The following is a 13,729-nucleotide window of genomic DNA, read 5'->3' on the forward strand; positions in this document are numbered from 1 at the left end:
TCAAGTTGGATCGTTCTGTCTCCCTTTAGCGCGCGACGAACCAACACGCCCCGCGTCTCCCAACCCCTTCACCGTGTATTGGGGAACATCGTGACACCGCGTGTGCGTGAAGTCACGCGTGTGTGAGAGCCGGTCGAGATTTCTGGCAGCCGAATTGAATCGCGTAGCCCGCGAACGGAAGCGCGACTCGGTGCCGGTGGCCCTTTTTAGGGGATGCATGGCACGCTATGCAGTTTGGAACTTGGAAGGGGGGGGGGGTTTGTTTCGGGTGGTGAAAAGGGATAATCAAGTGGGTAGGATTAGAACTGCGATTCGTAGAGATAGACTGCTTGGCCATTTTTAATGAGAGCTTTAACCCTTGGATGATGGGGTCTGGGTCGATTTTGATTTCTGATTTCGGAAACTTCGTGCACCATTCCAGGTTGGAGATACTAATTAGCGTATCATGAGAATAGTAGCATGTTTTTAAGAATATTCGTTCTCAAACATATCTAAGGAGAGGTGTCTATGAGAGGATCTATCTGGACCTAGGTATCGCTCTCTAATCGATCATGAGGAAATTGGACACCTTCTGTTCTTGACTAAAGGAGTCGTTATTTGGGACCTTCTTTATTTAGGTTTTGAGCATCTTATAATAAAGGGTTGTTTGACGAAGAATCCGGTAATATTAGGTTAATCAACTGCAGAGGTCACTTCGAATTTCTTCTCTAATAGAATTAGTGGACTGGCATTCCAACGTGCACTTTTTAGAAAATCGATAAGATTTTATTTCCTAGTTTTACTTCAAGCCAGTTACTCGCGTAGTACGTCAAGGGTGGCCAGTGGCCTTCTAGGAAGTCAAGTGCTAGATATTGAACTGCCGTCATATTGGAGTACTGTTCGATTCCTTTTTCAACAAAAGAATGCAAATTAAAATTTAAGGGACGTTCTCATATTATACACTTTTCTGAAGTTGGGTCATAAATACATAAATATTCGGAAACATTCACATTATTCCCTTTAGTGTTACTGGCAGACTAAGCGAATCGAAAACGTAAATCAATTTCCATTTAATTTTTTTTATTATCAGTAACATCCCAATTTGTGCTAGTACATATTATTGGACACATATTATTCCACATAATAGCAGTCAAAGACACCGCCTCTAAAAGATTACTTTTGGAATAGCTTTATCGTCATCTAACATTACAAAATGCTCGTATACACGGCGTAAGACTGATCACTCTCGATGGAAGAGCATTTTTTCTCAACCAGTCCGAAGTTTCGGTGACAATGGCTCGTCGAGTGAGTCGCGTTGTCGTCTGAACTCGCGAATGAACTTGAGAAACTGGAGAACACGGAAGAAAAAGGAAGTCGGACGATTCAGGTTCTAGCGGTTGTTGAACGCTCCTCGCGTGACGTAGTACATATCGGGGGCCTGGTCTCTGTGTGCACATGTGCGTTTGTCCGTGTCTATGCGCACTTGTCCCATGTGTTCGCTCGCGGCGCGGTGACGTCACTTGGATGGGTGGGTGCATCTGAGCCGGCGATAACGACGACGAAGCCCGAGATGCAAAGAACTTCCGCGTTCTTCGAATCAGAACATTTCTTTGGGGCGTCGATGGGTGACTTAAAAGTGCTAGACGAGGACGCTCGTGCTTCGATCTTCATTAGGCTCACAGTCTTTGGAAGCGGATCGGATCGATACCCTATCTCCGGCGCTATGGCTCCTCCTGACGATGTACAAAGCGATCTTGGAGGTGGTGGAATTACACGAAAGTATCGATCTTCTTTTTCCAAATAGTATTTTTGTTTACAGATCATTAATAGAATCAGTAATCAGTATTATACACCAAGGAAATCACAGTCGTAGATAATCGCTCACGGGTCCAATAGAGCACAAGACATTCGACCGCTATTACCGAGTAGCAATCGTTTGGCTGAATATGACCGGTCCCCTGCACGACTAAAAATAAAATTTTAGTGACACGTGCGTTCAATTGGTGATTCCGAGCGATTAAACCTGGCGATTCCCTGTTACAGCCGTTAAATTCGGACGCATGTCGAAGAAGCAGAGGGAGAAGGTCGAGGACGAAGTCCGGTTCCACAGAGCACAGATGAGAGCGGCCTCCGAGACGGCGCCCGATAGCAGCGTGTTCGAGCATCAGACACCTAGCAGCTCGGACCAACACCACCCCTACAACGGAGGGTAAATACTCGACTAATTTTTACCCTCTAGGTGTTCCCGCGATGAAAATAATGTGTATATCCTGTAGTATCGCCTGATATATGTTCGGGTCCGGTGACGAGCTCGTTGCGAGACGATTGCGGACCAATATATTGCGAAAGGGAATAAACGATGACTAAAAATCCGGCCTGTAACAAGAGAATACCGTACTTCTTATGTGAATAATTTTACGCAAGAAGTGTCTCGGTGGATACTCAATGCAATTTTTTGTTAATGTTGGACCTGTTTATTTTTTTTTTTTTCCTATCAGGTACACCTATGGCGGTAGCGAGTACGCTTCACCCGGCCCCGGGACAGGCGGATCGGGCTATTACAACCATCAGGCGATGGCGAACTACGAGCTTAGCGCCGATTACGTCGACAGCACGACAACCTACGACCCCCGACCCTCCCAGGTCGCGGACACTGTCGCACCTGATACACCATCCGCTGTCACCGCAACTGGGGTTCTTCCCAGCGTGGTTACCACCGGTGAGTACCATACTCCAAGTTTCTATCGAACTTTCTTTTCAATGGGTCAGGTGTCAAGGGTGCTTCCGGTTTTCTTTTCTTCTTTTATGTGGTGGAAAGGGGCTCTAGCAGATTAATACAATGTTAAGGGGATTGTGACTTTTGGATAAAATGGTCGGATTAACATGGATCGAGGTCGGTTTACTTTTACTATGAGGAATTGGAACGTCAAGTGGTATTATTATGTTGTTATCTCAATGATTTTTTAATTTTGAATTTATGAATCTGGTGAATATGTTCTGGGTTAGTTTCAATTCTTTGTACTGAGATTTTACTTAAGCTTTACGTACCTCGTGATTTATTTTACCTTACACCTTTGTCAAGGATCCTTCTTTTAATTCCACGGATGTAGATGACCAAAAATTTCCATTGTTTTAAAAATAATTTAGTAATTAAATAATGAAGAATATTTTGGAAATAAATATCATCTGACCCCCTTATGATAGAGGCTATAAATTTGCTCAGTACATTAGTACTTCCCACAATAATAGTATTCCAGTATAATACTTCATTTCTCAAGCTTTGCACAGAATATCACGTTGCAACGGAGGTCCTATGAACTATCTCAAGGAGGAAAGTACTTTATTCCCGATTCTGCATAAACTGTCATCCGTGAATTTCTCGCAACGTATATTTTCAATTTTGATCGAACGGAATATAAAGTTACGCGACTGCCAGACGAAACTGAAGCAGTGCCAAGTCGAGAGTTTATAGTTCCATTAAAGTTTATTGTTAGCGAAGGAGCGGTAACAAGATGTCAATCGATGAACAACCAGCGCCAAGTAGTACTGGTCCCTTTCAGCGCCACGCGGCTGATACAATTATTGTGTTTATCACTGCCAGTTGACTGCACTGTGCATTCGGTGAATGATATTGATACTGTTGCTTGAAGTAACATTAGCAGTCATAAAGATACGATTGAATTGCCGTTTGAGAAGCGTGCTGGTGTTGTGATAAACGATTCCTCGGACAAAGGACACTACGTAAATATTGAACAAAAATTGTAATAGGTTCCTTGCTAAACCTTTCAATCGAAAACAAATTGTTGATTACGATGGTAAAATTCCTTAAAAAGTTCATAGAGACCTCCGTTTGTTATGAATAAATATCCTTAAATTCTGTGATGTCGATCTACGCTACCGGCTGAAAGATTTCTAGCCACACTGTATCAAACATATCATTTAGTGTCACATAAAAAATATATATGCTCCTCAGGATTCAGATACTCCTGAGGAACTGCAATAATTAATATAAAAATTCCAAATCTTTGAATGCTAACCAAGGTAGGGCGGATTCAGGGTTATTTTTACCCAACTACAGAAATCATCATATTCCTTCTTTATGTTTGAATATACTTAACTATACCTAAATACAATGTATACACATGAAAATATATTTATTATTTTGTACGCAATTCATTCTTCAAATCCGCATATAATGAAGCTTTAGTTATGGGTCAAGATATCCCTGTATCCGTCTGTCGCGTCAGTCCCAAAACATGTGTCTTCCGAGAGTTAATAAATATCCAACAATACCTACAAAACACTCTAACCCAATGATATCACAAGTGACCTAATCCTCTGCAACTCAAACTGACTAAAATAATCGCTTCAAGAACCAGCTTGTTTTACTTCCGCCCAAATCCCCATACAGTCCAACCCTCCTTCCAACCACAACCAATCCCGTTTTATCTTAGAACTCACAAGGAGATGATCCCAACTTCGGATCGTCGATTTCAATAGAACTTTTAAGACATGTAATAGCCTTCTTTCTCTTTATAAATCACTCCAATCTAGGGACAGATGCTCGAAACTTTCCGAGCTATTCGCTCTTGAAGTTTTCTGCGTGATGTCGCCCGATTATTCGCAGGTGATGTAACGTCGGGGTAACGTTCACGGTTTCTACCGTAATGTTGTTAGTTCAAATACGTGCCAAATACGTCCTAAATACATCTCAAATACGTCCTAAATACGTCTCAAATACGTCCAAAAATCTTTAGAAAAGACGTCTTTGAACCCTGACAGTCACAGTAAAAACCATAAGACATTGGTAAAAAGTAAATACTTCCAAAACGTTCGCATGGCTTATCTCCATACGGTGGTGATTTATAACGAAGAAGAAGCCTACTACACGTCCCAAAAGTTTCATTAAAACCACCAACCGAAAGTTAGGGCCCCAAGTGTTATGTCTCTCTTCCTGTCAGTTCTCGTGTCACGAAAACGCAAAATTGCTGCCGCGAAACCGTACACGCTCGTCGAACGAGGACAGGTGAAAGAAAAAAAAAAGAAAACAGCGGATAGGAAGCGGTCGGACCGAGTGAACTTTGACTTTTCCGCGTATACCAGGAAAGTCGCTGTCTGCCTCGACGACCGGAAGCAGCACGGGGGGTAGTGGTGGAGGTAGTAGCGGTGGCGGTGGTAACGGTGGTGGAACCGGTGGCGGCGGCACGGGAGGCGGAGGGAGCGGTTCTGGCACCGGTGGCGGTGCGGCCGCGAGCGGCGGGGGTGGCGGCGGCGGTGGAGGAGGCGGTGGCGGCGGTGGTGCCGGTTCCCTGAGCGGTGGTGGAATCGTTGCTGTGAAGCAAGAGACCACCGTCGAGCTCGCCAACCTGGGCCACGGCTCGTACACGATGGTCGACTCGACGACCTTTCTGAGCGGTCAGCAACAGAGGGTCAGCAATCCATCCGAGGACGACGAAGTGCCGAGTCTGCCCAGTATGTCCCATGCGAGATGTGAGGTTACGTTTGTGTCCCTTTGCATGGGCATGCAGCACGCTTTTCTCTGTCCGTAGTTGTCCCTTCTTTCTTTCTTCCTTTTTTGTTTTTTTTTCTGTACTCTTCCTGCGCCGTGTGTCTCGAGCTCTCGCTATTGTTGACGACCGTTGGCTCCGTTCTCTCTCTCTGTTTTTTTTTTCCGTTACTATTTTCTTGTCGAGTTTCGGGGGGAGAGCACGTTTTCTGTTGATGAACGTCGAGGACGATCAGGGGAGAAAAGTTTGAAAATTAGAAAAGAAAAAGTTGAACGGGACGGCGCAACGTGATCTATTTTTCTCGTTGAACTTTCTCCTCTGGTATTTTTTTTTCTATTCCTCCGGCTGGCTCCCTTCTGGTCTCCGGTTACACAGTCGAGTAAGAGATGCGACTTGTCCCAGTCGCGTAACTCGACCTATGTACCGGGAACGGTGGGGATGCTCTTTGATTCGAAAGGAAATTGATTTTCCTCGACTGGAAATCATTTCACGCTGGTCTGTACACTTTGTACGGTGAAGTGAACGTGTTCTCGTTCACTTGCATACTATAATGTCTAAATTCTAGAAGCTGTACGTCTGTACTTTTATTTAGTTTCTATATTCTTTCATGTAATGTTTCAGTCATTATAATTGTGACCACGTGTTTAAATATTTCTTAATTCTATCAAACGGAAGTTTCTACTTCGTTAATGGTGTAAGTGACGTAGCATAGTTTAAGAGCGAAACGAATTTAATTAATGCCAGCCAAGTTGAAACATCACTGACTGAGTCCGCGCAAGCAGGAACGAATCAAAGGGACTGAATTTCTGACGGTGCAGGGTCGTACAAACTTCGTTGACTCGAAAACCGGATTCAAACGGCTGTACTAATTCTAGCTATAACGTAGTTTGAAATTGCGGCAATTATAGAGATTTATACAACGCACCAGCCGATAGATCCTCGTGGCTCAGTTTGGCCCACGAAATCTTAAGAAAACGTGCTCTCGCATTCTGTGTGTCAGAAAAGAAAGAAATCGGGTGTATTCGATATTAAAACAATTCACCAGTCGCAGTCTTGTGTCGTCCAACGATCTGTCTCGCTTTCATGTTGTTACAGTGTCTACTAAACAATCATTTTACTAAATGTCAAACAGTTGTCTATTGTTCTGTGATATATTCGTTGATGTTAGTATGTCGCTATTTTTTGGAATGTAGAGAAATTAGATTTGTGTGGTTTTTAAAAAAATGTTTTATTCGATAAAACATTATCAAATGATCACATTTCAACCGTATGTTCTTTCTCGTTTTCGTAGATCCCGCACAGATCAGCGAGCTGCTCTCGAAAACAATAGCGGACGCCCACGCAAGAACGTGTCTGATGACGACGGAAGAGATCCAGGAATCCTTCCGGAAGCCGCACGACCTCTCTAGATTGATCTACTACAAGAACATGGCGCACGAGCAGCTGTGGCTCGAGTGCGCCCAAAAACTAACCGCCGTTATCCAGCAGATCATCGAGTTCGCCAAGATGGTTCCTGGATTCATGAAGCTCTCGCAGGACGACCAGATTGTTCTATTAAAGGCTGGTGAGTAATATGAGTTTGTGGATATTCTGAGATTTTACTTTTTTAATCATTTATCTCGTACTGACATTCTATATTACGTGAAATTAATATACCTGAATAGTGAGTGTTCCCTTTCCTATTACTTTAGTATAAAGTTCCTTTTAAATATTTCGTAAGTCCCTTTCTATCGGACAATAATTCATCTTCAGATGGAATATCGTTTCTTGTAAACAGAAACGACAAATTGTGTTATCAGTGAAGTAAGAGGTGCTAGGTTTGAGTAAACTGACGAAGTGTTGATGATAACGGCGCAACTTTCGTAAACATGTGTTATGCAGACGTTGATTTTAATTGTGTCTATACACGGGGGACTGAATACTGTTCCAAATAAAGACGAAGTTGTTCTTCAATACGGAATTCTAATTTTATCTGTGTCTCCGTTCGGAATGTAGGGTTTTGAGTAGTTAGACCATTTAAGAGCGAGTTGACTACATTTAATTATGGTTTAGTACTATTTTTCTAGTAAGATAATGAAAATGAAACTTCACAACTGATATCTACTTAAGTCGATGAGTATTAGAAATCATTTAGGATTCGAATGATTTAGAAATCATTTAAAACTCATTATCAATGAGAATTAAAAACCATTTTAAATTAAGTTCTTTCAAAATTAATTTATTTCAGTGCAATTAAACACAATCGTTTATGTTTACAGGTTCCTTCGAGTTGGCTGTGCTACGTATGAGCAGGTACCTTGATCTCCAGCAGAACTGTGTCCTCTATGGTGACACAATGTTGCCGCAGGACGCATTTTACACGACGGACACGGCGGAAATGAAGCTGGTTTCTTGCGTGTTCGAAATGGCCAGGAGTATTGCCGAATTGAAGCTTACGGAAACGGAGCTCGCGCTTTACAGCGCAGCGGTTCTCTACAGTCCTGGTTAGTATAACTTCGAGCAGAATGTGTCAGGAAAAAAAATTAAGAAACGAGATTACACGATATCTATAGAAATAATATAATAAATATAATTATAATTTATTTCTTTGGTGTATATAGGGTGTCATGTAATTGGTGGTTCAACCGGATAGGGGGTGATTCAACGTGTAAAAATAAGTTGAATAATATGCAATAAAATTTTTTCGTTTGAGACTTTATTTTCGAGAAAATCGACTCTGAAGATCTGCTGAATATACGGGCAATTAAATAGGACTTGGCTAGCGCGTCTGTTTATTGCATTCCGTTCCTACTTATTACCATGACCAATACACGCCTTTCAGATTAATTTTGAAAGTCGATTTTCTTAAAAATGGATTCTCAAATGAAAAAATTTTATGTTATCTTTTCGACTTATTTCTTCACGCAAATTACCCTCGATCCGGTTATACCACCAGCTACGTGACACCCGGTGTATTAATTTGAAGTGTATAAAGTATTCTTCAATTTTTATAAATTTTTATTCAAATTCCAAAGTTTACTTCTCTTCAAATGTGATTTGAAATTTTTAAACGGAACTACAGATAGTATGGATAGGGCAGCATTGATTACCCTTGTAAATCAACCCATATAAATATGTAAAGGTTGCCAGTCGTTATAGGCGTGTTTTTAAGAGTCAATATAAAGCAAGATGGAGTACTTTGATAGAGGGAAAGAAGAGATCGTCCTATTACGTTGCACAAAATGAATACAATTATGACCGCTTGAACTGTTTCGGTCCTCGCAGTTAAAAGAATTCTTCTCTTTCATAGTCGATTGCTGCTAACGATAATCGGGATGAAATTAATTCGACAGGCATAAAAGGGATGCAATTAGAATTATTCAATTCACTTAACGACGAATACTAAAAAGAAAAGGAAAATATTAGACGAAAAGTGAAAGATGAAACGAATATCCACGGACTAGAGAATTTTTATTTAATAATTAGCATAAATAATAGAGAAATAAACTTCAGTAAATCTGAAACATCTTAAAGTGTTTAAAAATACAAGGTGATTCTCTCACTGCTAGGGTGGTAAGGCAAGTCGCCTGCTTTATCGTTTAGAAGCCACTACCTGCCCCTGCTGAGCAGCCTATACGCGTGACAGAGACAAGCGAGTGTCTCTGCTCAGCAAGGGTAAGCTACCGATGACACCTTTAAGGTCACGGTACCTAAACGAAAAAACAGGTGACTTGCATTTCAACCCTAGCAGCGAGAGAATCACCCTGTACTGAAAACACTTAGTAATTCGTCTGGTAATTATTACAGCTGCTTCAAAGATATAGCGTTAGCCATAAACCTGACCGACCCTAAAGTTTATATGCTTCGGTAGCCTAATCCTGTCACTCGATACCCTTGAGTTATAAAAACTGTGCTCGACCATCGTTCAGGGGCGTGCAACGTCAATTTGAGATCGGATTTTCCGTTTTAATGTAATTAAACAAATTCTTATAGCGTGCTAATTTCAGATTTAAACTACTTCTGGCCCTTTACATTTCTTTCAAATATTCCAGTCTTTTTTGTTTCATTCCTTGGTACCCCATAGCTGAAAGTGGCCTACGACACTGAGTGCGATGGGACACAATAGGCCCCCCGATGATCGAGTACTAATGGCTTAAGGGTCGGCCACGTTTATGGCTAACGCTATATCTTTGAAGCAGCTATACCTGTTGCCACGTCTCTATACCTGCAAGGTCAATTACACCCGACGGAGGTTCAATAACAGACGAAGCTAAAAGGCACAAAGACCACCCAACCAATCGTGAACATTGACTTTCAGATCGGCCAGGACTGAAAGGGCTAGCGGAAGTGACGAGACTGTCGCAGGCGGTGATCAGGGCGCTCAGGTCGGAGTTGGATCGTAACCACGTGTCGCCGATCAAGGGCGACGTGACGGTGTGCGACGCGATCCTCGCGAAGATCCCCCAGCTCCGGGAGATCTCATTGCTCCACATGGACGCATTGGCGAAACTGAAACGTTCCCAGCCGCACCTCGACTTCCCGGCCCTACACAAAGAGCTTTTCAGCGTCGACAGCTGAACGATCGACGCGGCGCAGGGCGTCCCGACGCTGACGAACAAAGCGGTACGCGAGTAGCGCCCGGGCCTTGCTCTGTCAAGGTGAGTTCCACCGTCCGGAAAGGAAACGACGGAGAAGGGCGGCACGTGTGTCTGTGCGCGTCGACGACGACGCAACAACAAGAGTCGCATCTCGACGCTGCCCTGGGAAGTGTATATGTCTGTGTGTATGTGTGTGTGTGTGTGTGTGTGTGTGTGTGTGTGTGTGTGTGTGTGTGTGTGTGTGTGTGTGTGTGTGTGTGTGTGTGTGTGTGTGTGTGTGTGTGTGTGTGTGTGTGTGTGTGTGTGTGTGTGTGTGTGTGTGTGTGTGTGTGTGTGTGTGTGTGTGTGTGTGTGTGTGTGTGTGTGTGTGTGTGTGTGTGTGCGCGCGCTCGCGCGCGCGCGCGCGAGTGATCGAGCGAGTGCGCGTGTGTTCGCGCGCTTGGGCGTATTGTTTTTGGGGGCCGATCGAAGGTCGAAGGGTTGCGGAGAACGTTTAGTGGTTGCGTGCAACGAGATTGCCCCCATTTGCTGCCCAATAGATCAGGGCACGCTACAGGACACCCAGAGTCCTTCTGATATGTTCGTACTATTTTCATTTGGCGACCGCTGTGTACTTCTCTGTAGCTTTAAACGAACGTGACAAAGTTATCGTTCCGCGCGTGTACCGTACAGGAGACCACCTGTGTGTTATTTAAGCGATACCGCACGTTTTGTTCTTTATTAATTTTTTTTTCTCTTGTTGTTACTACATATTTAATAATAGCGATTTGGAATTTTATAGATTCTCGAAATTGTCGATGGGTTTCTAAAGTACAAAACTTTGGCGGGGGGGGGGGCGTTGTTTTTTAGGACGAGACAAGCGCGTTGTTGTTTCTTGCGATTTGTTGGAATTCTTACTCTCTGTACGTTTGTTTGGTTCGCTCGTCGCTTGCACGATCTTACACTTCGAGCCCTTCGACTCGCGCGGGAGAATTAAGATCCACGGGGACAATCGTAGCCGACCGGCGTGCACGAGAGAGAGGAATCACGGTCTCGGAGATGCTTAAGGATGGTTGTTGTCGTTTCGTAGGTCATCAGGCGGTATATTTGTACATATTCGTTTTGTGGGTGTGTCATCGTCGTCTATATATTTACGAAAATTGTATGACGATGAGGAGAGGAAGCTGTTGCGTAACCGAGAGATAACGAAACAAAATCTTAATCTTATCTGTAAGACCTGCGCAACCCGATTCTACACGGCTGTCCGGGGTAAGGGAAGAGGGGGATACTCTGCGATCTTCGCGCCGCGGTGGGCACGATGTGTTTTGTCGGATCTTAAGTTTGAACAATGCAAGCGGACCCGGCTCTCGTGAAACAGAGATAATAGCCGCCTGTAATCGAGCGGGAAACAAGTAACTGTTCTTCTTTTATTCTGTTCTTCTCTACCATTTTTTCCCTTGCAATTAGCCTGCGATCGTTGTTAAGGATTCATCGTCTATTTCTATTCTTTTATCCGTACTGTTCGTATTTCGAAAAGCACGTAACTTGTTATTTATCATTTTACTTTTTTTTTTCGGTCAGAAACTGCGTTACTAGTACTATTACGATAACCATTAATATTATTAATTAATTAATATTACTATAATAATTATTATTATCCTTATTATTATTACGATTATTATTATCTATTTTATTTTCTCCCTCCATTTTCCTTTTCTTCTTTTTCGTTTGTTTTTTTTTTTTAAAAGAAAGGCTTTCGTTAATTTTGTTTCTCTCTTTCACGTGTACAAAATGCGATAGGATAATTCGTGGTTAAGTTTCTTCTTCTCGTTTCTTGTCATCCCACCCCCCCCCCTCTTCCAATCCCCTTCGTTCAAACCGCAATGTTTATTAGTCGTACTCGTTAAGTGAAAGTTACCTTGGGAGTTTCTGAGTGGAAAAATCATGCGAGAACGTTTTGCCGCGGAGAACAGTCTACCGGGTTTTTGGCGCGTGTTCGGTTGTGTATCTGGGTTCTCTATTGTCGAGCGTATCACGCGAGACGCTAACTTATTTTCAAGCTTAACACTTTTTCCACGGAGATATTAGACCGATACCCGTTATCTCCTAATCGTTGAATCGAATTTATTATTCTGTAAAAGAATAGACGACGACGGACGAACGAGGAAAAAAAAGCGGATAATATAGAAATCGAATTATAGTACTTTTCGAAACGAATGTCCGCGTACGGACGATCTTTTGTAACGCACAATAAAGTATTATAAGCGACTTAATCGTTACACCGTGATTTTGCTTTCTAACCTATATGGATGAAGTCTGTCGAAAAGAGGAAAAAAACCGCGCGAAAAGATCGTTCGAGTGTAATCCAATTACTCTAAAATCTCGATCGAGCTCATTCCAGAATTTTAATTTTCGTGACCGTTTTATTGTCTCTAGAGCGAGCACGTCGCCTACGAAAAATCGACCGTGCCGCTCGATAAATCGCGTTCGACGCAAAGTAAATACTTGTACATATTGTATAGAGTAATTAATACGAATCGTTAGGAGGGTTTATTTGTTTCACGCGAAACCCGGTAGGCGTCTCGCGATCGGTTCCCGCCAAGTCGATCCCGAGGACGCGTCGAGTTACATGCTTTTCCGTGCGCCGAAAGTTACTTGTTTCTGGTCGACGAAACGATCCTTCCTGGGAAGCGTCGGGGATGCGAACGTGTGGTGCGTGCGAAAAAAAGAACACTGCAGGATTGTAGGTTTAGAAGCGTGAAAGAAGAATTGTACAGGGACACGGGCGTGCCTAGGAGATCGGAACGGAAGTGGATGATCACGAAAGAAAATTGGCTCTCTAATGTGAACGTGAAACAATTCGTGAAAATTAAGCGCCTTTGTAACTTACATAAGTATAAGGTTCGAACTGATTAACTCTTATCTGAATTCGTAATGTTACGTTTAGTAGTAGGTCCGAGGGAATGGCTTGTCATTTTAGCGTAGAGACTTGTTATTCCGTACAAAACACCTGTCGAATCGTTTGTTCAAGATGTTCTGTCGAACAATTTCATGTAACTATTAATATTTCACCTCATTTAAAACCATTAAATGATTCTAACAGCACAAAGAATCATTTTTTACTCGAAAGTTAGATGGGCCTTACAATTTGGATGAGAGTTAAATCGATAACATGGGAACCGTTCATACTTGTTAGATGAAAATTCTCGTTTGAATAGAAAAATTGATTAATGAATAAATTATATAAGATTGTTATTTATGTTCTGTGGACGAAATTACGAAAATACGAAAATCGTGACCGATATCGGTAAATGGCGTCTCCCTTGGGAGTATTGTACAAGATGGCGGCCGAAGATCAGGTCTGACCATACCAGCGGCTCATCTACTTCCGTTCCGGTCCTCCACGACGGAAGTGGGGCAGAGGTCGCGTCCGCGTGCGACGCCTGGCGGAAGGAAAATACGAAGAAAAAAATAAGAAGAAGAAATAAACAAACCGACAAGAAACCACGACTCGTCATTGACTGAATAGATTCTATACTCGCGGTGCTTACGACAGGGAGCAAAAGAGGTACAAGCGTTTAAACCGTATATTCGTCTCCTTCCTGTTGCAGATTATTTCCTTCGTAATGAACGTATTGGGCCTTAAATAAACATAACATTTTTTTATAAATATATATATATAAAGTA

At 42.6% G+C, this 13,729-nt stretch overlaps 1 protein-coding gene across 1 annotated transcript in view; it reads left to right on the forward strand.

The window, feature by feature from the left end:
- LOC107186677 (probable nuclear hormone receptor HR3) overlaps positions 1–10,043 on the forward strand; it is a 15,701-nt gene extending 5,658 nt beyond the window's left edge. The window contains exons 2-7 of the mRNA XM_015574605.1: positions 2,023–2,188; positions 2,478–2,698; positions 5,083–5,469; positions 6,778–7,050; positions 7,745–7,969; positions 9,784–10,043. Coding sequence (XP_015430091.1) covers positions 2,023–2,188; positions 2,478–2,698; positions 5,083–5,469; positions 6,778–7,050; positions 7,745–7,969; positions 9,784–10,043 — 1,532 coding nt within the window. The remainder of the gene's footprint in view (positions 1–2,022; positions 2,189–2,477; positions 2,699–5,082; positions 5,470–6,777; positions 7,051–7,744; positions 7,970–9,783) is intronic.
- Positions 10,044–13,729: the final 3,686 nt, after the last annotated feature.

Source organism: Dufourea novaeangliae, unplaced genomic scaffold, assembly GCF_001272555.1.
Source record: "Dufourea novaeangliae isolate 0120121106 unplaced genomic scaffold, ASM127255v1 scaffold84, whole genome shotgun sequence".
NCBI lineage: Eukaryota > Metazoa > Arthropoda > Insecta > Hymenoptera > Halictidae > Dufourea > Dufourea novaeangliae.